We start from the raw sequence: 27814 nt of genomic DNA on the forward strand, positions 1-27814 counted from the left end.
CTCTCTTGCTCACTCACTCTTGCTCGTTTTCAGTGCTTTCCCTGTGTCTGCTTCTGATATGGATGAACACCACAGCAAAGATCAGCTTAGAACCTACTGGGAACTTGTCTGCCCTAAGGACAAAGAAGAGGAAGGATCCCTGGGACTGGAGTGCATTTCTCAGCTCCCCACAAAAGACTTGCTAATGTGAAAGGTTGAAAGAAGAGAGCAGAATTTATAGCTCTTCTGTTTCTCCGTCCATTGGCACTTTGATCTCAATGTTGTACTCTGTGGGTTCTCCTGACCCCTGCCAGGGAATTGGGGTCCTGTTGAAGGAGGGTCTAGTGTTGATATCTTGATTGTAGACAATGATGGGTTCTGGCACTAAAGGGCCAACATCAAACTCAGGCATTTGAAAGGTCATCAACTTGCGTGCCTTCTCGTACCCACCATAAGGCATTGCACTCCTGGGTCAGGGTGACAAATGGAGTCAGCAAACAGTGCATTTCTAAACAATGCAGTTTAGAAAATAAAGTTATTGTCATTTCTAATGTTTCAGTGAAGAGCTGGAGGGGCAAGTAGAGAAGTGTCACCAGCTGCAGGAGGCTCTATCAAACATCACAAACTAATTCTACTGTACAGATAAACCTCTCCAGTGCCTTCAGTATAAAAAAGGGTGCTTGCTAGTGGCTCCATAAGGAGGTTGTGTAGTACGGAGGCACTAGTAAAGATGTGGAGTCAGGAAAGCTCTGGCCTTTCATCCTCCTTGAGCCTCTGTTTCATCTTGTGATAGAATATGTTAGTCAACACTTACTGCTTCATTCAGCAATATGGATAGGGAATGGGCTGATTAAAATCTAGAAGTGCATTGCAGAGCTGCTGTGGTACTAGAAATGTCTATAGTTTATTGCACATAAGGATGAGCAACAAGGGCCTGATTCTCAACTGCAGCACTGTGAATACTTGACCCCTAAGTCTTAAAGAGGGATTTTTGCAAAGCTCTGCAGGTGGCTATGGTAATAAATCCATGGATGCAGACTCAACTAGAGTCACTTGCAATTGATGTCAAATCATGTACAATGTACTCTGGAGAAGGTGAATAGAAATAAGGACCTTTGCTCCAAGAACAGAGGCTTCTAGAGAAGAATCCTCATTTGTTGTCTCTAGTACTAAAACCCCTGTTCCCTTTGAAAGCCTTCAGCAATTAGCCCCATAAGAGGTTGCAACCTGGCATGTGTAAAAATCCTATTAACACAGTTAAAGCCACAGTGGCCACATCCAGAATTGTCCTACAGCTCATGCACCCTGCATTATACCTCCAAAGTGGCCTCACCTGTTAAAAGACTTGTAATGTGGGAGATCAGATTTGGAACCACATGACAACAAGTCAATGGTGAACTGACTTTTCTCCTGAGGGCTAATGCCCAGGGCTCGCTCCCATGGAGAGATATAGGTCTTAAAGATAGACACTTTTTTTCCACCTCCTGACTTTTCACCTGCCTGGTCACCTGGACACACAGAAGAGAAGAGCATTTTGATCAAGTGAGATTTCTGCAGAACAAATGCATTTTTCATGTCCTAAGCATTGAACTTCAAAGCCAGTGAATTTTGTCAGCTGACCCAGCCAATCACAAATCAAAACCTAGGATCAACTTTTTTAATAGGATGGACCACATCTTGACAGATTATCTCATGGACCCCTTCCTTTCCCATTACAATTATCTTTTGGGGACCCCAGTTTGAGAGCCACTGTTTGTTGGGGCTTCATCAGAACACATGCTGTAAAAAAGTTAACTTTTTTACAACAGTCAGTAACATGACATGACCTTGCATCAGCCACAGTTGTGGGCTGCTCCCCTGCAGAAAACATGACATGGAAGATGGACTCCGGCCTTTTCCTGAGCCCTGCAGAAGAGCAACAAAATCATAGCTGGCCACAGGAGACACAATCAGCCAAGCACTCCACTGAATATCACTGGATTTTTTTCCCCCTAGTTTTGTTATAGAGCTCTTCATGTGGCATGGATTATGCATAGAAATGTACTACCTCAGGGCTGGAGAGGAGGCTGGGTAGCTTGTGCAAGCTGTTGGTTTACAAAAGGGTTGTTCACTATGCAGCACTATGAACAATAGTTTGTGTCTTCTATAGCAGAAGACACACATGATCTTGGACAGCAAGGCCAGAAAAGGGTGGCTAAGGTTTTCTACTCTGGCCCCTTGCGTTTTGCAAGACATTCTCCTATGCCATTCCAACTGATGACTAGAAATGGAGTGTGAATTCCTGGCCCACTTAAATCAATAGGATTTTTGCCATGGATTGGATAAGGCCAGGATTTCATCCAGCCTGTGGCAGTCCCAGCCAGAACCACACCTTTAAGAAGCTATGTCAGCCCCTCCTCCCAGTTGGAATAATTTAGGGAAAGAGACATTTATAATAAACAGCCTAATACAATCCAAACATAAACCCCAATAAGATCACAGAGCTGGCTTGCTTCAACCCACCCCAGGTCCTGGCAAACTCCTCTTTGTGCTACATTCCCCAAAGTCCCAGCTGTCTGTCCAGGCTCTTTTCCTAGGAAGGTCTATCTGTTCATCAGCCATCACTTTCCTGTCTCGGGATGCCTTTATTAAAGCTGAAATGCTACCTGCTGCCTAAATTAACCTCTTCCTCTCTTATTTGGGGGGCATGGATGTGTAAAATCCATCTGCATTACATGGGCCCAAACAAACACTACATCTGAACACCACCAATGTATGAGGGAGTTTGGTCCTAGAGCCAAACTTCACATCTAGTTCCTCTCTATAACGAGCCAAAACCAAATCCCAGACCCTATAATGCCCTTGAATCATAGAACACTAGAACTGCAAGGGTCTGAGAGAGGTCACTGGGTCCAGTCCCTTGCCCTCACGACAGGACCAAGCACCATCTAGACCAGGGCTACTCAACTGTGGAAACCCTGGGGGCTACAGTGATACTCACAGCACATGCCAAGGGCTGCAACTTAAGTGTGGTTGCATAGACATGCAAATATATATGCAAATAGCTTCTTTCACGCTGACGGGCATTAATACAAAGAAGAAGCCTTAAGCTGCGGCGCTGGACTCAAAGTGGCCAGTGTGAGCCAGTCGGCACTTCTCAGGCTCTGCCCACAGGGTTAAGCAGCCAGCACTTCCCACAATGCCCTAGTACTCCCGGCACCTCTTCCCTGGGGAGCTAGAAATGCCAGCACCCTGTACCCGTCTGTTCCAGCCAGCCCATCCGCTTGCGTCTTTCAATCCTCACCCTGACTGGGAGACGCCTCTCCGTTGTGGAGCGTATTCCCAGTGGAGGCCATGTTCAAAGGATCCCACCCATGAGCCACATGTTGAGTCCCATGAAAACTTAAACTGCACTATGGGCCGCAAAAAAAGAGACTGTGGACCGCATGTGGCCTGCGGGCCATGTGTTGAATAGGTCTGGTCTAGACCATCCCTGATAGACGTCCTGACAGGAAGTTTTTCCTAGTGTCCAACCTCAGTGTATGTGCATTGGCCTGCTAAACCCAGGGTTGTGAGTGCAGTCCTTGAGGGGGCCATTTAGGTATCTGGGGCAAATCTGTCAGGGATGGTACTTGGTCCTGCTGTGAGGGCAGGGGACTGGATTCAATGACTTCTCAAGGTCCCTTCCAGTTCTATGAGCGAGGTAAATTACATTGACTCTGTGTGCTGAGCACAAGGATATCTAGCTACCAGTGGTGATAATTCAGCAGTGCTTTATAGATTGCTTTAAGACTTAGACACCAGTCACCTATTTTTATAACAGTGGCTTCCTTTAATTTGGATCACATCAGGCTGAAGTGCATTGTGTTATTCTTCCCACCATCAGGGTGTCTACTGCAGCTTGCACTGAAAACAGTGCTTATGATGTCAACAGCAGTCTGAATAGCATAGCTTTTGTATTCTTCCCCCCCCCCAATCACATCCATCTTCTTTGAGCTCATTTATTTTCTGTCTCATTCACAGCCAGCCTTTAGGCCTTGCCAAACCTATAGCCCCAAGCCTCTCTGCTTCAGGGGAAGGAGGGGGGCAGTTTACCCTGGGCCACCTATTTTATAGGGCTCCCAATCCAAGTGGTCCTACAACCCAGTGAACAAGGTTACAGCACCACTCAGGTGTGGCCTGCCTTCTCTTCTGTCATGACTCTGGGGTGGCCAGGCCCAATTTCAGTGAATGACACTGGGATCCCATATGCCAAGTCACAATATCTGAAGCAGGAAGCTGGGGAAAGGAGTCACTGCTACAGGGCCGGTGTGGCGCAGACTCATTCTCCAATCCCCCTCCCAGTCTCTGCTCCAGAGCTTCTCTATAGTGGTAGTTTTTGAAAGGATGGGGGCTTACATTATGGATATTGCCTCAGGCCACAAAATCCCTCTTTGTGGTCCTGCCTTGCTTTGGGGCAATTATAAAGAGGAATCTCAGCTTTCATTTAATACCCCTCCTACCTGTGCCCATAAGCAAGATTTTCCTTGGGAAGAACCTGGGAATAGTAAGGTATTTTAGAAGGCAACAGAACAGTAAGGATGAAAGAAATAATGGGGCTCCACTTCTGCAGCAGGAGCCAAAAGGTTGGCCTATCTCGCCCCTCAGACCAGTAATACGACAATGACAAACAGGAATCATACATTTGCGTCTACAAAAGGGTGCACACTTTGTTTTCACAGGCCCACCTTGGTTCCAAATGTGGCGGCTTCCTCATTAATTAAGGCTGACGTTTTCAAAGCCATCTAAGAGATTAATGGGAATTGGGCAGAGCTGTCATCCATATCCCTTAAGACCAGTCTAAATGGCAATATTCTATAGCCAGAGACTGAATTATTATCCAGTATCACCTGTGTAAAGTCATCACAACGAAGGAAAGATGCTGAGTTGATTTAATACAGGGATTTGCTTCCAGAGGTTTCTGGCCAAAGTAAATGGAGGATCAAATAAACCAAGGACTGAAGTAAGTGGAAGTCAAGGCCTGCAATTCCGCAGATATCTGCTTTGCATCCATGGCTCATTTTTACAAATGCAGGTGCAGATGCAAATTTTGTATCCACACACTGCTCTAAATGGCAGGTATATACACATCATTAAGAGTCAATACAAATATTGAATGGATTTTTATCACCTCAGCGGAATAGCAATAAGTGACCTTCAGATGATTTGGTAGTTCAGTTCTGATACTCATCTGAAACTTCTCTGCATTTAGCTAAACTTCTTTCATCCAAAAACAAAACAAAACAAACATATAGGCACATAGAAAACAATGTACCAGATCTGACCAGTGATCCAACAAAATCACTTAACTCTAACTTTGGCCAATGATGGATATTTCTGAAGAAGGTGCAAAGCCCCATATGGACAATATGGGATATTAGCACATACTTTACCAGCCTGAGGCGATCAAGGTTTCTTATTAGGTTTTTCACAACTTTTTTGGTTTAGCTAGGACAGATACATTCTGATACAAGTTTGATATTTATGTCTTCTAATACCAGGCAGAAGTAAGCAAAACTGTGAGACAAAGCTAAACCCAACTTTTCCAAACTTTGAGAAAGAATTGGGTTTGGAAGGTTCGCCACATCTTTTCTTTTAGCCACTCCCATCCCTAACTGATAATGGGCCAAATTCTGACATCCTTACCCCATCCTCACTCTTACTGTGTAGAGAGATACTTGCCTTTTCCAGCATCGTTACTTCCTCCACCATCCACTCCTCCCCCACTTCCAGCTGAGCCCCCGACATGATCAGCTTCAGTGCCCCCAGCACCGCCTTTGCTCCCAGGCTTAGGAGGAGGGGCAGGAGGGTAGTGCAGCTTACTAGATCCATACTGCCCTGCGGTTACTCCACCCACCATCCGCCCACCACTGTGCAAGTAACCATGAGCTTCTCCTCCGTAATGTCCTCCAACTGGGATAAACTTCTGAAAGTGATCCTGGAGTGGGAAAACAAAGGGTAGAAGTTATTCTTACTGGACATATTCCAATCATGTTTCCCTAGCACGGAGCTCAAAGTCAGCTTGATGGGTCTCCAAGTTCCTACTGGGCATCTGTCTAAATTACCAAAACATTTGCAATATGTAGCATGGAGCCACTCCTGTATCTGGTATAGGAGCAGCCATGGAATAGCAGGGGATGCTATCGGTCATTTTTTTAGGTGCACTGGCAGGGCTACATCAGAGACCAGGGTGTGGAAGAGCAGGGGATGCTGGCGGGAAGAGAGGAAGCACATTAGCAGATCTGGGCAGGTACTCTGAACTAGAGCAGCAGAGTCAGGAGTGAGGAGCCCCAGTAGAGCTGGGATGGAGGCAGGACTTGAATAACAGGAAGGGAAACAACTGGCTAGATGGTCATGCTGCTGAAAAGGATTTTTGGATTATACTGAATACAAGTCAATAATTTGAAGCAGTTTCAAAAAGCTAATCTTATTCTGGGGCAAACGAACAGGAGTGTTGTATGCAGAGTCATTCGGTCCATAGGATGGTTCAGGGGGCCGACCCAGACCCCACACTTTGGGGGCCACACGGTGACTACCTCAGCTGTCTCATGGATGGGTCTCAGGGCAGCCCAAAGGATTACGGGGTGGGGAGGGGGATTGGCACAGGGCAGCAGCAAGGATCTCCCTCCTCTTCCACCCCGTACTGCCGCAGTGAGAGAAGGCACAATCTGGCAGCCTTCTCAGCTTAGCTTGCCGCCCTCTCCCAGCCCGCTGCACTCCATGGAGAAGCAGGGCAAAGTGGAGCAGGCTGCCAGGTCACTCCAGGAGAGAGGGGAGCAACCCTTGCTGATGTTCCATGCTGCTCGGGGGAGAGGGTTTCGGGCAAATGGGCAGAGCATGGGTGTGGCTTGGGGGAAGGAATGGAGTTGGGACGGAGTGGAGGTAGGGTGGACATGGGGCATGCAGCAGGAGAGGGTGTTGCCCCACGCCCCGCAATTCCCTGACCGTATATAAGACATGGGAGGGAATTGTTCCGCTCTTCTTAGTACTGGGGAGACCTCAGCCAGAACACTCTGTCCAATTCTGGGTGTGCCACTTTAGGAAAGATGTGGACAAATTGGAGAGTCCACAGGACAGCAACAAACATGATCATAGGGCTAGTGTAAGCCGCTTGGCTCAGTCCTGGGCCCCAGTCCAGTGCTTAGGCCCATAAATCAATGTCCAGTGGTCCCCTTTAAGCCTAGGCCCTGAGTACAGGGCAGGGCAGTCAAACAAAACAAGGTTCACAGTTTTAAGTAGGCCCAGGTGTTGGTGCAGGATGGGGCAGATAAATAGCAGTTCACAGTTTCAGTAGGCCCAGGCCCTGGTGCAGGGCGGGGCAGACAATCAAATAGTAGCTCACTGGCAAGAGAGGGAGAGACTGCCTCCCAGACGTGGGCCCTCCCTACTCCACCACATCCCGGCCCAGGGCCCTAGCAGTGGCAGCCAGGGCTGCCACTGGGTTCAGCAGGGATCCAGTCCACCACACTCTGATACTCTAAAATACAATGAGGTAACCCTGACTGTCATCGGCTTCCCCCAGGGCCACATCCTAACTCCCCCTCAGTGTCTACCTGCTCCACGGTTGCTGCCGGTTCTCGGGGTAATCAGAGTCTGTACCCTCCAGCAGGGTTAAAATGGTCTCCTCCTTGGTGTGAGGGCCCAGCAATCCGGGCCAGTCCTCAGCCTCAGCAAGGTCTTCAGTGACATCCCTGCTCAGGAGCTTAGGGCAGGCCGCTACCTCTTCAATGGGTGGGACCCTACTCAGCTCCTGGGCTGGGATTTTATACCACTTCCCCCGCCCCTTAGCTTCCAGGGAGTTAAAGGGACAGGACTGGGCTTGGAGAGGGGTTCTTCCCCCTTTGGGTCAGTAACACCCACTCACCTCTCATGATTCAAATAGTGCTCACTACAGTTAGGAAACTTGGCATCTGAGAAAAGGCTTAAAAACTGGTCATGTTCAGTCTTGAGAAAAGACTGAAGGGGAACTGATAACGGCCTTCAAATATGCTAAGGGCTGTTCTAAAGGGGACAGTGATCCAATTACTCACCATGTGCTCAATGTAGGACAAGAAGCAATGGTCTGAGTCTGCAGCAAGTGAGGGAGGGAAAAGCTTTTTTACAATCAGGATAGTTAAATACCAGAATAAGCTTCCAAGGGAGGTTGTGTAATCTCCATCACTGGAGGTTAAGATGAGGTTGGACAGACATCTGCCAGGGTTAGGCCTACTTGGCCCTGCCTCAGTACCGGGGGCTGGATTTGATGAATTCTCAAGGTCTGTGATGTGGTGTCCTCCCCTCCAACCCTGAAAAGGGTAAATGAGGCCAATTAACCTCAGGCTACATCTGCAGGAAACAGGAAGTGCCAGGGTCTAGCTGCTGCTGAAGTCCAGCAGAGGCAAAGAGCTGGGTAGGCTCTACAAAGAGAGACAGTTGGAGGCCTGGGAAGGAGATCTGCAGAGGCATTCCCTGATACAAGGCGGCAAAGCAGGAAGGTGCAAAGAGAGAAGCAGGACGCAGTCCAGAGAGGAACAGTCAGGGCTGGGAGAGTAAAAGCCTCAAGTTGCTGGGCTGAAGGTGTCTGGACTGGAACCTAGTATAAAGAATTCTGGGAATGGCACAGACCAGATCATGGGGAGTGGACTGCGGGGGACAGTTTGCCTCAAAGGACTCATGATACCCCAGAAGAGGGAGAACTTTACAGTCATTCAGGTGAGGAGGGGCTGAGTTCTGAAGAGGAAAGTGCTAAATCCTGGCACATAGGAGGCCCTGGAGTGAGTGGAATGATGGATGGAGGAGAAACCACAGGAAGGGGCATCTGACCAGGTAGTGCAGCTAATTCCCTAGATGAGCCACAAGGATGTACCAGGTCCCCTTCAAGTCCTATACTTACTTGATTTTATGAAGACTGTGAAAACATGGAGGTATGGCAGCTTGTGAGAACACCCAAGGCTTACATTCCTCTTGCACATGCACTGAGTCTCATGGAAGAGAATGAAAAAGCTTTTATTATAGGCTTAGTAGATATTAAAGAAAGTACTTTCTCCCAATGGGCAGATAGCCTGCTACGAAATGTCTGCTGGCAGATTTGAGGTTCCAGGATTGGATTGCTGAGTCATCTCAGGACCCATATGCAAATCCATGATAAAGATCATCCTCAAATCTAGAGATCACACCAATGAATGAAAGTGGATATTAGCAAACCAGTTCTAGCCAGCCTGCCTGATAAGGAAGAAACCTGCATTAGTCTAAACGACAAAGCTGGCATTGCTGCCCTAAGAAGGGCTAACAAACACAGTCTCATGTCACCTAAAAACAGACTCTGTTCCATCTAATATTGGCTTGACTCTGCAAAGCACTAAGCACATTTAATGGCCATTGATTTCTTTTGGAGAAGACGGCACATACCCTATTGTGGGATGGGACCCCAAGTAGGGGAAGGGCTTGGTGCCAGATATGGCAGTGATTTCAGCAAATACCTATGTGGTACAGAAACTGAAGGGACCTCTCTGGCAATGCCATGTACAGTACATGACATATTTTACATATTGAACGTAAAAGATAGTGGATCCTTTGGGATATTAGAGTTTGCACACAGACACAGGTATCACAAACAAAACATGATACTATCCATCTACGTGTATCACATGTTCTTTGCACTTGGATTTGGTGCTAAGTTATAGGTACTTGGGGAATAATGAAGATAGCCAAATGAAGATGAACCAAAGATGCATTCATGTACTATGATACTGCCTGCATAAATTCCCCATGTGTGGCCAATTGGCAATGTGAATCCCATGACTCGTTAAAGGGTTAAAGATTCTTCATGTTTCTTGTACCTAATGTAGTTCAGCAAAGAGAAGCTTTTCAGACTGTAACAGGCTTTCCAAGGCCAGCTGTTTGTTCAGCTAAAAATAGCTGAGAAGTGAAAACCCCACAAGGCTCAGTGTGGCATTATCAACCTTCCACTCCACGCCTCCATGACAGCATACAGAGCTTTACAGCAGGTCATCCAAGCTACAGGCCAGGCATCCAGCCATCAGCAAGCTAAACAAATGGAGCTGGTGCTGCTGGCAGCCTTTGGGAACATCTCTCCTGCCACTGCCTGAATGGGCTTCCTATTTTAGGAGCAGGGAGGATTAGGTTCCCCGAATGTCAGAAAACACTGGGGATAGAGACAACTGATCATGGAGGTTTCAGCTCTCTTCTCTATACAAAGGCTGGAGAGGTGTCTGTCTGGTTAAAAGTGGGGAACTGCCTAGCTGAATAAAGGCAGACTGAAATAAAGGAGTGTTTTGAGTGGCGGAAGGGAGGTTGTCTCAAAGTGCTAATACATAGCATTGCAGCTGTCACTAAAAAACTCCTCTCCTTTCCACCAAAACTGCTGGTGATCCAGACACTCCAAAGGGAGACCTGCTCATGGGAAAGGTCATATAGAAAATAAAATTGTTCTTGCAGAACCTTCCTATTTCCTGTATCCAGAACGTAAGAATGGCCAGGCGGGGTCAGACCAAAAGTCCATCTAGCCCAGTATTCTGTTTTCTGACAGTGGCCAATGCCAGGTTTCCCAGAGGGGATGAATAAAACTGGAAATCATCAAGTGATTCCTCCCCTGTCACCCATTTCCAGAGTTGACCTGGAGTCCTGGTAGGTCTTGTGTCATTCATCCCTCCTTGTGTGAGAAGTGAAGAAAGCTAGCTGCAGCCTGAAGCTTTCCTATAACAGACAGCAGACCTTTGAAGGAGAGTCCCAAGGAGACTGTCCCTGGCCAAAGATGGGACAGGGAAGCTGCGTCTCTGCTGCTTGTTACATGCCGATGATGCCGGAAGTAAAGGTGTTTACTGGGAAATGTGGTAGCAGCAGGCTATCTCAGTGGCTGTGTGGCTAACATTTCACCTGCAGCTCACAATCAGGCTGCTATTGCCTGCAAGCCGTTTGGGAAGCATCTACACTGCAGCTGGGAGCATGCAGGGCTAGCTCTGCTGGAGCAAGGGTAATGACATAGCCATGTGGACGTTGTGGTATTGGCCAGCTGCCTGACTCCAAGCCATCTCGGTCCCCTGGGTCTGCTGGCCCATGCTACATTGTCTGCACTGCTACTCACATGGAGCTAGCATGTGTCTGTCTGCCTGGGCGGGGAGGCTACAGGGTACTTCTGCTTGGACATCAGCATCATGTTTAGTAATCTCAGTTAATGACCACCTTACAAAAAGCATCGTGAAACTCAGTATTAATTGTCCCCCTTGTTGGCAGTTATGGAAAAGAGGCAATGGAGTGAATGGGTCGAGCAGGCTGATTTCTTCTCTTGCCCTTGGAGATGCAGGGAAATTTGCTGTGTGTCTGCCTGTTTGCGCTGTACTACGGAATAGAGCCTTCAGTCCTAAGGGCTTTTCATCCAGACGTGCTAAATTCATTACAAAATATTCTAATGAGAGAGCAACTGCAGATTGTGTTTGGACCCTAGAGAGGCACAGGTCTCAGGAGTTGTAAACAAACAGGAATGTGTTTGCCTTTGAAACCTTTTTCCCAGCCAAGACTCTAATTCTGCAAGCTGCAGAGCACCTGCACGGGAGCCATTGCTAATCCTCCAGCATGGCCATATGTGCCTCAGGAGAAATGGGTGCTGAAAAATGATCCATCCATCTGAGCATCTCAAGGCCTTGCTGTCAGAGGGCGTGCCTGAGAAAGGACACTGTGAGCTCCGTGATGGCTCCTTGCTGTGCCCTAGAAGGAATGATTGAGGCCACCAAATGTGTTTCTATTTCCACCTCTCTGATGAAGAGCTTCCCAAATGCTTGGTGTCTGTGTTGTTAATAACGCTTCTGAAGTTACTGAAGCAGCCAGTTACATGCTCCTTTATTCTGGGCCATGGCGATTTAAAGTTCAAATGAACAGACGTGGAACACCAAGAGGGAGTAAGTGAGCAGCACACATGCTTTCCTGAGAGAGAGAGAGAACAGGGAGATGTCCGCAAATCCTCCATTGGAGCTGAACCCCTTAATGCAAGGCTAAGTTTTTCCATGCGCTTGTATAAAGAGAGTGTGGGGGTGAGAGTCCCAGATTGTCAGGTATCTCATGCTAATTTATTAAAATAACTGCACCCTCCTTTGGGAGGTAGCATGGTCCTGTGGGTAGGGCGCAAGACTCCAGGGCTGCGTCTACACTGGCCACTTGAATTTCCGCAAGAACACTGACTTCCTACTGTCTGAAATCAGTGCTTCTCGCGGAAATGCTATGCTGCTCCCGTTTGGGCAAAAGCCCTTTTGCCCAAATGCTTTTGCGCAAGAGGGCCAGTGTAGACAACGCGGTATTGTTTGGCGCAAAAAAGCCCCGATGGTGAAAATGGTGATTGGGGCTTTCTTGCGCAAAACTGCGTTGAGATTGGCACAGATGCTTTTCTGCAAAAAGTGCTTTTGCGGAAAAGCGTCCGTGCCAATCTAGACGCTCTTTTCCGCAAATGCTTTTAACAGAAAACGTATCCTTTAAAAGCATTTGTGGAAAATCCTGCCAGTCTAGACGCAGCCAGGAGTCTGACTACACTTGGATCTGGGGCTGTAGTTTTAGTGCCCAGAGACATGCCCTGAGAGCTATCATGAGTGAATGCATGACTAGAGCATAGCCCCAACTGTGAGGGGCACGCATGACAAGCATGCCCCTGTCGGGATAGGCAGGTACTCAGGTGGGATCGTGGGAAGTTCTTCCCTCCGCTTCTGACACCATGGCTACATGCTATTTTTAGTGCACTGGCTTGATCGGAGCTCCTTGAACTGGAAATGACTCCAGTATAGCTACAACCCCGGCCTCAGCCCTTTTCAGTCTCCAGCTCCCCTCCACTGTGCTCCTGCCTTTTCCCCAGAGGACTCCTCCATTCTCTCAGCTCTCTGCCTCTCATTTAGTAGTCCCAGACGCTGCCCTGGTCTCTTAAGCAGCTCATCCTGGATTGTACCTGTGCTTGTCTAGACACACTTCATTTCAAGAGCTGCCCTGTGGCAGTTCCCAGAGCGGCTCTGGGGAGACTCTGGTTTCTTCCCCACCCCTCATGTCACCTGTCCTGGAGCAAGAGGTTAACAGTCTTCACAGCCATTCAGAGACTCATTGGGGGGTCAGGGGAAGATGTACTGTACTGAGGTAAGCATTTCTAATAGATGGGTCTCAAGTCTCAGATTTTAATTTCTCCACTGCTGGTCATTCCACAGCCTCTGTTTGAAAGCTTTGATGCTCAGTGCAGAGCAGGCCTTCAAATATGAAGATATTGCTGATGTTTAATGTGTATCCTTATCTCTATTTATCTCCATCCTCCTTCCTTTGGATAGACTGACAGACCAAGAGAGTTGTGTCTTTGATTGTATTGCTGGAATCCTCATCTCATCCCCTCCTTCTGCCACTCCTCCCTCACGTCATACCTGGCAGTTTCCATAGTTAGCTCAGTGGGGCCAGGCCTTCCTCTGCCTTCTGTGCAGCACTAAGTATAGTTTGGGGGCGGTAGCATTTCCCTTCCTGCCACTGGCTGCTCTTTGTTCTCTTCTGGAGGAACAACAGAAATCAGACTGATGATTCAGTGCTTCAGTTCCTCCTCCCTTCTCCTCCCTTCACAGCTGGGCCCTCAGAGATCTAAGTCCTAAGGACCTCTTTGAAATAAACGCTGCCAGACACAGGAAGCTGCATTAGCTCTACCTTTCTGGCTTGACTGAGAGCTTACTAAACTCATTGTATTCACTGCTACATACAACCATCTACTCAGCTTTGGGCTTCTCTACTTCTATCATTGTTTTATTCTAGCATCTAGGGGCACTAACATGAATCCTGATAGGAGACCTGTATAAAGTAGCAGGAGGAATGCTTTGTTCCTCTGTTAAACAGAAGCCAACCTCTCTCCCTTATTTCCACCTCTCGCTAGAGTTTCTCTTTCCATGTCTTTCCATTCAATGGAGAGGAAGGAAGGAGTGGCAGAGAAGAGGGAATCTGAGCGTCAGAAAACGTTTTTTAATTTGGTGCAAGTGGCAGGTACTGTATTGACAGCCCAGGGGATAAGAATCAGACCACCGCACAGAGACAGCACTAGCAGCTGCCCCTTGCTCCAGAGAAACCTGCTCTGGCAGGAAGATAGTTCAGTCTCTGTAGTCCAGTCGGCCTCCAGTCTCTTTGCTCAGGCTGCTGATTAGGGCCAGCGGTGGGGATAGTGTTTGGGATGACCACATTTACTCCCAACTTGTCTTCTTCTCAAGCTGAAATTTCAACCTGTCTCCGTGAGGGCTCCTTGCTAATGATTGTTCAGGCTCTACTTGGCTAAAACAGAGCTCCTGCTCTCCCCATCCTTTTACCCCATAACTTCCTTTCTCCAGCACTGGAGAGAACACCCCCATCCTGCCAGACACTCAGATCTATAACCTGGGCCCCCTCTCTAGGTCCTCCCCTCCAAGCTGGCTGTACAACATGCCAGTTCTCTCTGTGTGACATCTGAGAGTTGACCTTTCCTATCCATCCACACAGCTGAAACTCTTATCCCACATCTCATTATCTTATCTCTGCTATAGCACCATCCTCTTCTCTGTCTCTGACAAGCACATTCTGGCACCGCTGCTAAGGTCACTTCCCTAGCCTGTCACTGACCATATCAACCCTCTCCTTGCACCCTTCTGCTATCTCCTCTGTTCCATGGCAGCAAATAGGAAAAGTGAAGAAAAGCAATTTCTAAGCCCTTCCTGGCAAATCTCTCATTTGCCATAGAGCTCTTGATGCTCACTTCTGATTCGTCCATGATGCCAATCTCTATTGCCCACTTGCCAGAGTTTCAAATACCTGCATGCTTTCTCCTCTCTGCCCCACACGCTTAAGAGGTGTTCCCCATAAACATCTGCAAATCTACCTCTTTGTCCTCCTCCAAATCCCTGCTCCAGATTCTCTCTGCCAGGGTTAGAGTGCTGATGTGCTGAGACCACTGCCTGATCTTTCTGGCCAATACTGTCTCATTGTTTCTATGTGCTTCCACTCTGTCTTATACTTATGCTATGTTGAGATGCAGGCTTCTTGTGGAAGAACCCTTTTTCGGAAGAGATATTCCAAAAAAACTTCTTCCGAAAGAGAGCGTCCACACACAAAAGCGCATCAAAAAAGCGATCTGCTTTTTTGAAAGATAGCGTTCACACTGAATGGGCACTCTCTTGCATTTAAGCTGTGATTACTATGGATGGAATGGCCACCAGGGCACCTGTGCTTTTTCCTTTTTCCTCTTCTTTCGAAAGAACTCCCTTTTTCCCGTCTACACACTCCTTTTTCCGAAAGAGTTTTTTTCTGAAAAAGGCTTCTTCCTTGTCGAAAGAGGATTACCAGCTCTGGAAAAACCCCTCTGTTATTTCAATTTACTTTGGGAAGAACACAATTGCAGTGTGGATGTAACTCAGGTTTTTCCAAGAAAACTCTGTAATGTAGACATACCCTTAGATTGTAAACTCCTTGGAGCAGGGATCATCTTTGTCGCCTGGATCTGTACAGCACCTGGCATGGTGGGGTTCTAGTCTAAGATGGTGGCTCCTAGATGTTACCACAATGCAATAAATACATAATAATCAAGGCAAGGGTCCCCATTTCTCATAGCTCATCCAGTAGCCAGTAGCCAGTAGCCAGTAAATTATGTCCCAGATCCTGTCCATCTAATCCTGAGGGGAGCCAGGAGGGCAGACTGAACCCTGCAGACCAAAGGCAATGGGCAGCTGTGATTTGTGTCTGGTTTGAAAAAGTCAGATCTGAAAAGGAGCCACATAGGACTTTAAAATAGGAAACTACCATGCCTGTTTGGAGACCCTTCATCAACCTGATACCCTCATAGTTCCACTCCAGCTAGGCCATGCAGGCAAGTCCAGGCTTGCTAAGAACTTTTTAAAACCCCAAATGCCTTTCCTCAAGACAGAGCATCTTCCAATGTCACTTTGAAAGATCTCTCCCTCTTGAGGAAGTCTCTGGATAGTAGTGAATGAGTCCCCTGGCCGGAGTCCTTCCTTGCCACAATGCAACAGGGGTGTCTATCCAGAAAGAAGCTGGGATCCTTTACCAAAGCACTGTGGAATGAAGCTTAGTATTCTGGGATAGAATAATCAAGGCAAGGTCCCCATTTCTCATAGCTCATCCAGTAGCCAGTAGCCAGTAAATTATGATAGATAGAATAATTCCCCAGTCTTTGGCAATCCCAAGCTCAGACGCCCACATTTCCAAAAATATCTTCCACTCTTTGGTGCCTCGGTTTCTTGGTGCCCAATTTGAAATGCCTGAAGTGGGACAGTTTGTTCACTTTGCATTTCTCAATTTGGACACCCCAACTTTTGACAAGCTGGTCATGCCCTCATCTTCTGTACACCCATCATAAACCTTCTAACCTCACATAAAATGTCATTTCTGTGAACCTCACTATAGCCTCAGAGGCTGACATGTGAATTTGGGCCTCAGGTATTTGGGGGCTCGCTGAGCTTTTCCTAGGTCTGCAATCTGTGCTGCAACCTTATGTGAGCTGTAGGTGCATCAGCTCCCCAGGTAAAGGAGGGGTTTGGATGCAGTAGTAACCTGTGTAAGGCTATCGGTTTAAATGTGTCTTTTTTACCATGTTCCTCAAAAACTTGCATTGGCTGTTGACTATTTATAACAATGCTGCCAACTTCTCTAGCATCTTTCATCCACAAACTTCAAAGCACTGACAAAAATGGCACAGTGCTCTGAGGAGGACGTGAGGGTAGCAGCATAAGATAACTGTACAAATGAACAATCAGAGAGTTGGAGACTTGCCACGGGGACACAGGATACAACCCATGTATCCTGAATATCAGCCCTGGACTCTCACTGAGACCGCCACTTGGTACTGCCCCTTCTTATTCTGATGGCATTTTCCTCCTCCTCCTCCAACCAGCCTTTCTTATGGCTTCTCCACACTTGGCTTCCTAGATTGTACTTGTTAAAAGTACAGATGGAATTCCTGATTTGCTGCTTTAATCATGAGGAAAGCCTCAAAGTTTTTATTGTCTAGAACAATTTTTCAGCTTGATACTTTTATTAGAAATAGGAAATCTTGAATGCCCCTGGTCGGGAAGATAAATGGGATGATGACATGCCAAGAGATGGAAGCTTAAACAGCAGACAGAAGAGGAGATGAGCTGCTGAAATTATGAGATCTCTTCTGTTTGTTTAACTCAAACTGTTGGCCACTGCCTGGGAGAAAAGCTCTTTCTGTGAGAAGTTTGATATCCATGTTACTTTACATGAAGGCTGAGAAACCTTTTGTGCCAATCTTCCAATTGGTTTTTCAGCAAAAACAGAGAAGATCAGCTCCAATTCTAAGGTTAAATAATCAGCAGAATGAATTTTTCAGAGGTGGGAAAGGGAGGAAGAAATGCATAAACCTGACTTTATGCACTACAAGGGCCAGTACAAGATACTAGTAAAAGCTAAACATTCTTTCCTTTACTGTTCTATTAATTTCCCAGCAAACAAACCAAAGTAAGTGCAGTATCAGCTGCTGGAGGCCTCTGTCTCAATTTTATTTCATGGATCTTCTCTCAAAACTGAGCTGAGGTCTACACCAAGAAGAGAAAATACCCCAGAAAATGGAAGAGAGTCCAGATGAGCTAACCTTAGGTCAGAATGCATCATTTGCCACCAGTGTGAGAAGGGAAATGTTGTTATAATAACTGGTACATAGCCATGCACTTTTCTAGCTCTGTACACCAGCACTACACATGAGCCTCAGTGTTCTCCTAGTGTTCAGCTTTCCTGGGATTGAGCCATCAATGGATCCCAAAAGTGCCCAGAAGGAGCTCAGTGCTGGTGTGGAAAGGAAGTTCAGTCTGCATATTCATTCACAATCTTGGGCCCCTCTGCCACCCAAGGAATATCCCCTAGCCTGTGGTGAGAGTGAAGCCATGCAACCTTCCCTCACATTCCCAAGTGGGTAGGAACTGGCTTGTGGTTGCATTTTTGTGACCTACCACGGAACTGTCAGTGAAGACATCAGGGTGATTCTCATAAATGAATTTCTCCACCCTCAGCTGGCGTAGTTTGAACATCTTGGATCCTTTATTAGTGAGGAGTGAGAGCTCTTCTAGCATCACATCCCTGGGGATGCTGATCTTCTTCCCCAAGTTCAGCTTGGACCCTTCTTGTGGCATGACTGGAAAAGATACCAGAAGATGCACCTTAGAAAGCTCTCTCTTCCAGGCTATCTCCACCGTGTTCCCAAACACCAGCAAGTCTGTGTCTGCATTAGACATTCTCTTTCTACACACACCATTTCTCCCACTGGTAGTCCTCTGAGATGAATTTACCCTGCTTCCCATCCAAAGTGTGTCTGCGTGCATGGGAGTTACATCAGGGCAGTGTTAGCATTGACACACCTCACTTCTGAGGTACATGAATCAGTGCAAGCTGTCCTCCCTCTGCCGTCCCACTCTGCCTCAGTGACCTGTCTGGTCACCCTTCTATACTCCGAGCTTAGGGCAGTGGTGGACAATATATGGCCCATGGCCTAGATCCCACCCGTGGCCCAGTGGAAGCCTCAGGCAGGCTCCCTGTCTGCCTGGTCCCTGTTCACTGCTCAAAGCAGCCGGCTGTGGCAACCATGTGCTTCTCTAAGCACTGCAAGCTGGGGGGAGGAAGGGGAAGGCTTTACATGCTGCTCCCACCCACAGCACAATCTTGTAGTTCTGCCTGGGCCATGTTTGCAGTCCAGGAAGCTCACAAAGTAGACCTCCCCCTGGGCTCACAGTGCTCAGAGGAACACATTGCCCCTATGGCCAGCCACTCTGAATGGTGTGATGGGATGTCTGAGGGACCTGCTGGGCTGCTGGCTGGGAGCCACCTAGGTAAGAACCTCCTGGCTAGAGCCTGCCTCTGGAACCCCAGTCCCTCCCTCCCCAATTCTGTGCTCCCCTCCTACACTCCTGCCCCAGGTCACAACCCTAACCCCCTTTACCTCTGCTTCTGCATCCATACCCTCTCCCAGACACCTCACCCCAATCTCCTGGGTCACAACTACATCCCATTCCCCTACCCCAAGCTCCCTTCTGCATCCTACCTCCATCTCACACCCTGCACCTCCTCCATTAATACCATGGAAGAGTGCAGCCCTTGACCATTTATCAAATTCTTGCATGACCCCCCCCCATCTAAAACTATTGCCCACCCCTAGCTTAGGGCCAGCCCAGCTGGAAATCACTGGCAAGAAACAAGCAAGGACATCTGAGATCACTGGACAAAACCCCACCAGACAGCCATGCAAATGACAGAGGTCTAATTTGACTGTGTGCATGGAAAACACCCCCTGAAGTTAATTATAGAAAATCATTGTAATGCAGTGACTCTCGGCCCTATTTAGCTATTGGTCAAGGGATTCTAATCATCCTGACTGATCGGCCCTCAGGCCACACATTTAGTGAGGCCATCAGAAACCTCATCAAAGCTACTGAAGAAATATTTCCTTCCATTCTCTGAAAGTCTGTGGTGGAATCTGAAAGGGAATCTATAAAATGGGAGGTCAGGGAAATGTTTGTGCCTTTTCTGCTTCTGTATGATCTTGTTGTTGCTGCTTCCATTTTACCCTAGAAACAACACCAGTAAGAGACTAAGATTTTCCACCTCTCCCCCACTTTTGCTAGAGGATTCCTGAGAGGACCAGAGTGCAGGAGAGAGGGGACTTTCTCAGTGTTTGGTTGATACAGCATAGATCCCAAACTTTTCACAAGGATAGCTTTTCTCTCGCCTGTGTGTTAGAGTTTTGAGTTAAATACATGTCTGCCAAAAACAACCTCTAGAATATGGTGAGTGGGTGGCAGGTCTTTTCATCCTAGATTGTACGCTACATACAACTCAGCTGGAAACGAGGCTCTACCTCTCTGATTACAAACCCCTCCCCCTCTCTTTACTCCCAGTCTCTTATGATATCATAAACACCTATGCGCTCCAAAGAGTGCTCCAGCAAAAACAGGGTATTCAAATGGCTGGATATATACAGTATAATACATGTGCAGAAGTAATGTTGGGGGAGGGGGTTTAAAAAGGGCCTTTTTTATCCATCCAGCGCAAGAGAAAGCACACATCTACCTTTTTCAGTTGCTGGTCACCTTTAACTTAGAGGTAGTTATGACTTGGTCATAAGCACAAAATGAGGGCTTGATTCTCCATCCCTACACAGGTGTACAACCAGCCATTCATTTCAATGGCAATACAGTGTCACAAAACTGGAGTAACAGCATGGTGAATCAACGACCTAGGCTTTAGGACATGGAACTGTTTTTCTCCCCACTAAGACTGATGGGCTGGCACCTTGAACCAAGCATCCTTTGGACAAAATGTGGATGATGGGAAGAATTTGTGTCATGATGGCCCTGAGCAGTTTTAGGGCTCATCAATAGGGAGATGCAGAGGAAGGTGGTGTGTAAGTCTACAGCTGTCTCACCTGCCATGCACTAAGTGGCTTGTGGACCCTGTTCCCATGCACTAAAAATTCTGTAGTGAGCACTGACCTGTTTGAAACAACAGCTCTTCTGATTGATAGAGACTGTTCCCCTCCTTTCCCCAGCCCAGGCAGTGACCTGGCAAAATCCCTGGAGGAACTCCCTCTGCAGCAAGCCAGTTCCACACTCCACCATTCCCAGTGGGAAGAGACTTTCTGTAGATATTGGAGTTATTATATTTGCCTGTTGTGGTGAACACAGGGTTTTCTGTTGGCCTGGGAGCAAACTTAAAAACCTATATCAAGGTGTCCTTCTTCCAACTCTCCTGAGCAGAGCGGATTCCTGAGGCCCCTCTTGGCAATTTGGGAAGGGAATAACCTTTAGCTTTTTACTACTTTGCAGCACCTCTGGAAATCTCCTCGTCCCTCCACTTAAAGTGAGAAGAAAAGGCGCATGATAGCCGTGTACAAATCACCCCCTCCAATATTGCTCAAGGTAAGGTGTTCCTAGCACTCCCTAGGACTGCATTCTCCTGTTATTTGCAACCCCATTGAGAGAACATGGCCTACTGACCAGTGAGTGACGATCAAGAGGTTGCTATTGCAGAAGGAAAATAAATTAAGGGTGGAGGTAATGATAGACAGATCCATGCTGGTGCACAGCTAATTAAAGGCATTGGGGCACTGACACATATAGTCAGAACTAAATTCTGCTCTCAGTTATTCCAGTGTAAATCTGGAGTAACCCCTTTGTAAACATGGATTTAAGTTTGGCCCTCTTTGTTTATACCGCTCCTGTGTGGGGAAGGTTAGCAAACTAAATCCCTGTGAGGGAACACTAGCCAACCACATAGGCGGGTGTGCGAGGCTATCTGAAAGTCCTTGCCGACTGGCAACATGTGTACTGCACCTTGTATCCAGATGTTACCATCAGAGAATGCTTAAATACACTATATACCACTGGTTCCAACATTCTCAAGCACAGGATCACTTTTTCAATTGAAGTGCAATGTAAAATCTACCTCAAACCCAAATACCTTTGCCCCACTCCCTTCCTGCCCCTGCTCTTCCCCTTCTCCAAGACCTCACCCTGCTCACTCCATCCCCCTTCCTCTCCCATCCTCTCTCACTTTCATCAGGCTGGGGTAGAGGGTTGGGGTGCAGGCTCTGGTCTTGGTCCAAGAAGTTGGGAGTGTGGGAGGGGCTCTGGGCTTAGCCCTGGTAGGGAGATTGGGATCCAGGAGGGGTTTCAGGGTGCAAGCTCTGGGAAGGAGTTTTGGTGCGGGGGGGGGGGTGGAGAAGGAGGTTCAGGGCTGGGACAGGGGTTCAGGAAGCAGGCCTCTGGCTGGGCACTGTTTAACTGAGATGGCTTACGGGTGGTGGAGCAGTGGGGTTAAGGCAGGCTTGCTCCTGCCCTGGCCCTGTACCACTCCTGAAAGCAGCTGGCATGTACAGCCATGGCACCACATGGTGCCCCTCATCCACAGGCACTGAGCTCACAGCTTCTACTGGCCACGGTTCCCCTTTATTGATCAATGGGTGCTGCAGAAGTGGTGTCTGCAGGCAATGACAGCATGCGGGGACCCTCTGCTCTGCCTTCCACAAGGGCTGCAGGGACATGCCAGCCACGTCCAGCAGCAGCAATTACCACAGGGATGACTCCAGCCACAACAGGTTAGGCAATTTAGAACTCACTACTCAAAGAATTAAATTTAAGCGTAAGAAAGAAATGAAAATGATGAAATGCACAGACCAGTCAAAACCCAAAGATACCACACTTTGCAGGCAGTAATGGAAGTGACAACCACTCCCCATGTATGTGATGGGTCTGGAGATGAGAGTGAAGGACAGCGTGTGTGTTTGAGAATGACAGACACACACAATGTGTGAGGGACAGAGATTTGCAGAGCTCCCTCCATCCCCTTCTCTGTGTGGAGACAGGGTGCAGAAGTGGGGGGAGGAGGGACACCCTGACATCAGGGGCCCTCCTTCTTCCTCCCACACTCTGCACAGCAAGCAGGAGGCAGCTCCAAGGCAGAGGGCAGGAGCAGCATGACAGTGGGTGGAGGGGCAACTGAAGTGCCAGTGCTTGATAGCGCCCTGGCCAAACCAGTCAGGATCACCTGTCAGAGGCTCCAAGATCTACCGGTAGATCCCGATCAACTGGTTGGTGACCACTGCTTGACTCTCCTCCTGATTTCTCTGAACATATTTATTGCTTCCAGGACCTTTCCCTTCTCATTGCCTGACAACCTGGTTCCTTCTCCACAAAAGTAATTCAGACTTGCACAGCAACTGACAGAAACTACCAGTAAGTGCATTGGAAACCATGGGACATAACAAACAATGTGAAAAGTTTAGAATTGATAATCACTGAGGAGGCTGACTTCATCTGCCACCAAGTGTAAGAACCCAGCACATTCACGCACCTCTGTGTCTTGTTTAGGGGCTCCCATACTAATCTGTGTGAATAACTAATTGTCTGGTTCTCTGGCAAGTTCAAAAACATCAAATTTTGGATCAACACAAAACTGAAATTTTTCCAAATTCTTGTCAAATGAAAAAAATTACTTTGGGTTGAACAAAACAGTGTTCAACCCAAACTGAAACATTTCTTTTTGATGTCAAGCTTTTAAAAATATTTTACATTTTTAAAAATTGAATGAAATTTCTAAACAAAAAGCTATTTTTAATCAAAACATTTATTTTAAAAAATGTTGGAAGGAAGTGTCTTGATTTTCTTTTAAAATCTACAATTTGGTGACATTGACACAAAGTTTCAGTCAAATGTTTCACCCAGCTCCACCCACATCTACTGTTCTGTAGAGCTGTGTGAGATGGACTGAGCCACATACCACTCGGGATTTCTGGCGCTTGTGTGCATACATCTTACCTTCACGAGTTAGTTTCCCAATGAGTTTAGTGGACTTTTTCGTCTTGATAGGAGCCGGAGTTCCTGCAAGGGGCATTACCACAAAGGGTTCTCTGCTTCAACTTAGAGAGACAATGAGATGGGAGAGTGAAACACTGGAAAACTGTAGTGACAGAATGGAAACTACTCTCTTGCCTCTCTTTCCTTTCTTACCTGCATTCCCCCTCTCTTAGGGTTGCCAACTTGCCACTTTTCTAACTGCTGGTAACCAGACTCCTATGGGCCCACCCACTGCCTCACCTCTTTCCCCAAGGCCCTGTGCCTTCTTCATCCCTATCCCCAAGATCCCACCCTGCTGCACCATTTCCTCCCAAGTCCTCACCCTGCTCCACCTCATCCCTCAAAGCTCTGCCCTGCCTTTTTTCCCGGGTCCCAGTGCTTCCTCTGCCTCTAATCCCCCCCAAGGCCCTGCCCCCCTCGCTTTCTCCTCTTCCCTCTCTCTCCACATCGCTAACTGGATTGTTTCAAGAGACCTGCTTGCAGGTAGGAGATGGCCCAGGCTAAGCAGGGTCTGTTGTGGGTCAATGACCTGTCACCTGCCCCTGCCCTGCAGTGACTGGATGGTTGGTTCGGGGGCCATTTAGGGTTACCAGGTCCCTTTTTGAACTGGACTTTCCAGCAGAAAACTGGACATGGAAGCCAAAAATTGGACTGTCTGGGTAAAATCCAGACAGGTGGCAGCAAACCATCCTCCAGGGCCAGGTTCTCTCATCACAAAGTGCTGATACCTGCTTTGTGGTGGCTTAATGTCATGACACAACATGCCAATACCTCACCAGGATGGCATCACCATCTTATAACATAATATTCCTACACTGCACCACCATCGTGCAACAGTTTCACAGCACTATTGGACAACAAGCTGCAACGCTCTGATTCTGTCGTGAGTCTGTGCCAAAACATCCTGATGGGAGGTCACTTCAGCGCAACTTAACACCACTACACAAACATCATTAGGTTGTGATAGACCAATGTTTCTTAAACTGTGTTTCATGGCACACTGGTGTGCCGTGAGGCAGTCGGAGGTGTGCCGCAGAGAACAGCAGAGTTCAAAATGGCCACCCTTAAAGGGGCAGGCAAAAAATTTTTCCCCTCAATAACTTTCCCCCCCAACCCTATTTTCGACTCTATTTTTTTTTTTTGCTCAATAACTTTTCCTCAGCCTCTTTTTTTTTTTCTTAACAAAAAATCCTTGGTGTTACTCATAAAAAAAAATATTGTTTGGTGTTCCTCCATCTTAAAAAGTTTAAGAAACACTGTGATAGACCATCATCTGACTGTAAGAATGTCTGTCCAGGAGCTACTTTGGGAGACATGAATGTCCTACAAACTTGTGTGACATGGGATGATCTGCCCCTCAAAAGGTGAGCAGAGAGCAAGCCCTTCAAAAAGGCCCTTGAAACAGTAGATGATTTACTCCTGAAGGGCTGACTGATAGTTCCATCAATGGTTGTTAGCCAAGATTGTCAGAGATGTAGCCCATGCTCCAGGTGTCCCTGAACCTTTAGTTACCAGAGCCATCTGGCAGTGGCTACTGTGCGAATGGGGATACTGGTTAGATGGACAATTATTGGCACAACTCAGTTGGGCCATTCTTATAAAGGAAGCAAGTAGCCATCAGATTAAAGGAAAACCTCCAAATCCTTTGAAGTCAAGTGCATTTGTGTCCTATGTATTCAGCTTTTCATGCATCCCTTTGGTTGGGCAATTTAATTCCACAACTTGTCTCTCACCTTTGTGGCTGGGTGGGTTGAGAGATCTGCTTTGCAAGACTGAGAGAGGAAGCAACAGAGTTCTGCAAATCCTCTCACAATCGAGCATCAAGATTAAGGAGGATGGTTTTAACTGGGCACAGTCCAGCCTTCCCTTTGGCCCCCAGAGTTGTGCAAACAACATTTAGGGGTCAAATCTTCAACTAGTGTAAACTGGACTAGCACCATTGACTTAAACTTCAAATTTCAGGAGCATTTAGCTAGCTAGACTTCTAAATCCTGTCATTGGGCCCTAGCACTTTGCATCTTTAATTAGTTATGGGTACAGAACTGCAGGCAGTAAATGGAGCTGAGTTAAAAATAATGGCTCTATATTCTATGCCAGGTCTCAGTTGCCAGCAAGACATTTTGTCCTCCAGATATTGTTCGGTATTTCTTTACTTTTATTCCAGCCAGACCAGATCAGGTCCAATCAGTTCAGCAGGCATCCTGCTGGGCCAGTTTCTTCTTGATTTCCACAGTTTATTTTCTGTTGGGCTTGGTATGATCTCTATGAAGTTCACATCATAAAAGTGCCAGACGTGGTATATCCCCAAATCAAGTGTCAGCAGGTGCACCAATAAAGCATGCTGCATGCCTTCTCCTCTGAGCAGCTGGCCATCTGTTTGGCTATATACAAGAGGGATAGTTCTGCTTGACAGGAAGGGGTAATGCTGCCAGGACACATGGTGGGGGCTGGGATTCTCAAGGGGGCACAATTGATAGGTCAGAAGTGTGGAAAAAATGGAGGGAAAATGCCTGCCTGCCTGAATTGTGAATTCCCTGCGGCACGTGGGGAGGTGTCCCCAGGGGGCTGTGCCCTATGACGCACTGATCCCAGGGAGGGGAAGGGGAAAGCCTGCACTGTTCTATAATCCTTCATTGATCCCAGGCAGGGGAACCTGCAGCATTCTGGGGAGGTTCCAGGCAGGACAGGGATCCTGCAGTGTTCAGCGATCCCAGGGCTACACCAAGACCAAGCAGCATTCAGTGACCCCAGACAAAGAGGAAGGCTGGCAGAGTTTGGTTCCTCTTCCCCAGCCATCTCAGGCATGGGACCAAGGCCGCAAGAGGATATTACCCTCAGGACTGGTCTGCTTTCAGCACAGTTCCTTCCTGCCAGACTTCGGCAAACTTTTCAGTTAATGTTCTGGTTCTCACTGCAGTTTGAGGCTGGTCCCTAATCTCTAGGCCATTGCAAGCACTGTCCCTCCTCTGGGTCCCAATGGCAGTAAGGGGGACTCACCTCGGCTCACTGGTCCAGGCTCAGGTAAACATGCACACCCTTCTGCCCCGGCCCCACAGCAGCGAGATGGTGGTGGGCTGCTTCCTCTGTGTGTCCCTCCTCTGCTCTCAGTCCCTGCTGATCCAGGGCACCCGCTCTCAGCCAGGACCTGCCCAACACAAAGTGCTGATGCAGAGTGCTGTGAATTTGACTCCTGGAGGCTGCTCACGCAGGCATCCCATGGTTATTAATAGTAGATGGCACCAAGCAAAGGGGTCTCAGATAGCACCAGCAATGGGGAGAGGCGGGAAGGGAAGGGAAAAGAGTGCACCTCAGCACTCCGTTCAGCTGCTCCCGCTATCCTCCACCAGAAACCAAGCAGGCACCACTCCCCTTCCTCCTGGGGAGGCGGTGTCTCCTGCCACTCTGCTACCACTGGCCTCCCCACAACTCCCCCTCCATTCTCCTAGAGGAGATCCTGACATCCCACGTGCTCTGGTACTGCCTTGCATTCCACACACCCATGTCACTGCCCTGGTCCCTGCCCTGCCTGCTCTGTGCACCTCCCTCTCTAGGGGCCTTCCCGCTGCAGCCAAGTCACTCCCTGTTCCACTTCTCCCCAGCACCTGAGTCACTCCCCGTCTGCCACCAACATCCACACAGCTCCCGCACTGCCTGCCTCCCTGACATGCTCCTCCAAGTCCTTGTCACTTCCTCTGTTCCACACTTGTCACTGCCCCCTCCCCCCCGGAATCCCCATCACGCTGCTCACTGCACAACTGTTAAGCCTGGAGGCCTGGATAGGTCTGCTACCTGCTGGAGGCAGGGTGCCAGATGCATTTGTTATAGCTCCTGCCTGGGAGCTAATTCCCCTCTGAGCCACCAGTAGAACAGTAACTCTTGGCTGCCCCATTCCTGATTGAGGGCCTGGGGCAGCGAGACTGAGTCGTTGCCTGGACTGATTGCTAGCCATGCCCTGTGAGCTGTTGGCTGCCCTGCCCTGGTTGAGGTTGCAGGACAGATGGGCTCCCTGCTGCTCTGCCCCACCACAGGCCAGACTGAGCCTAGTGACCCCTCATTGGGTCCCTTGGGTTGAGAGTCCCCAGGAGTGAGTAGAGCGAGGGGATGTGGTCTCTTGCCCTGCCAGGCAGGGAGAGAACCACAAACCCCTAAGCCAGGCCTAATTAGAGCTGCAGCCCATCTGGGGTGGTGCTATAAACAGAAGAAATGTGGAGGACAAGTGAGTGAATACTGGCAGGCATGGGGGGAGTTAGCTTTGTCTGGAAAGCCACAAGGCCAAAGGTGACTGTGAGTTCTTGTGTGAACATAAGGAAACAACTGGTATAACCCCCCCTCCCCTACGCTATAGGTGAAAAGTGGAGTTGTTTTTGGCAAAAAACTGTAGGTGGGTCCAAAGAAGGAGACCAGGAAGAGTAGCACACTGAATATCACGAGGAACTAGATCATGTCTGACTTGGTAGCTGTTACCACACTACTAA

General features: G+C 48.0%; 2 protein-coding genes across 2 annotated transcripts in view; one reads left to right on the top strand and one right to left on the bottom strand.

Moving 5' to 3' along the window:
• MYOZ1 (myozenin 1) lies at nt 1-26518 on the bottom strand. Its single transcript, XM_006135912.5, has 6 exons — nt 26337-26518; nt 23301-23401; nt 17946-18127; nt 5680-5935; nt 1313-1487; nt 1-446 (listed from the first exon to the last, which is right to left on the bottom strand). The coding sequence occupies exons 2-6, from the start codon at nt 23374-23376 to the stop codon at nt 215-217; spliced, it is 921 nt and encodes a 306-aa protein (XP_006135974.1). The 5' UTR covers nt 23377-23401; nt 26337-26518; the 3' UTR covers nt 1-214.
• SEC24C (SEC24 homolog C, COPII component) overlaps nt 20847-27814 on the top strand; it is a 108268-nt gene continuing 101300 nt past the window's right edge. The window contains exon 1 of the mRNA XM_075935700.2: nt 20847-20903. Within this exon, the coding sequence (XP_075791815.1) occupies nt 20862-20903 (42 nt within the window). The 5' untranslated portion in view covers nt 20847-20861. The remainder of the gene's footprint in view (nt 20904-27814) is intronic.

Source organism: Pelodiscus sinensis, chromosome 8, assembly GCF_052426305.1.
Source record: "Pelodiscus sinensis isolate ZL-2025 chromosome 8, ASM5242630v1, whole genome shotgun sequence".
NCBI lineage: Eukaryota > Metazoa > Chordata > Testudines > Trionychidae > Pelodiscus > Pelodiscus sinensis.

Excerpts from the sequence above, each read along its gene's own strand:
- MYOZ1 (XM_006135912.5), bottom strand. The coding sequence starts at position 23,376 with ATGCCCCTTGCAGGAACTCCGGCTCCTATCAAGACGAAAAAGTCCACT. Across the intron at positions 5,936-17,945 it reads TCTTCACTGACAGTTCCGTG|GATCACTTTCAGAAGTTTAT; the intron begins GTAGGTCACAAA and ends TTCCCACTCCAG. Across the intron at positions 447-1,312 it reads CATTACAAGTCTTTTAACAG|GAGTGCAATGCCTTATGGTG; the intron begins GTGAGGCCACTT and ends ACCCTGACCCAG.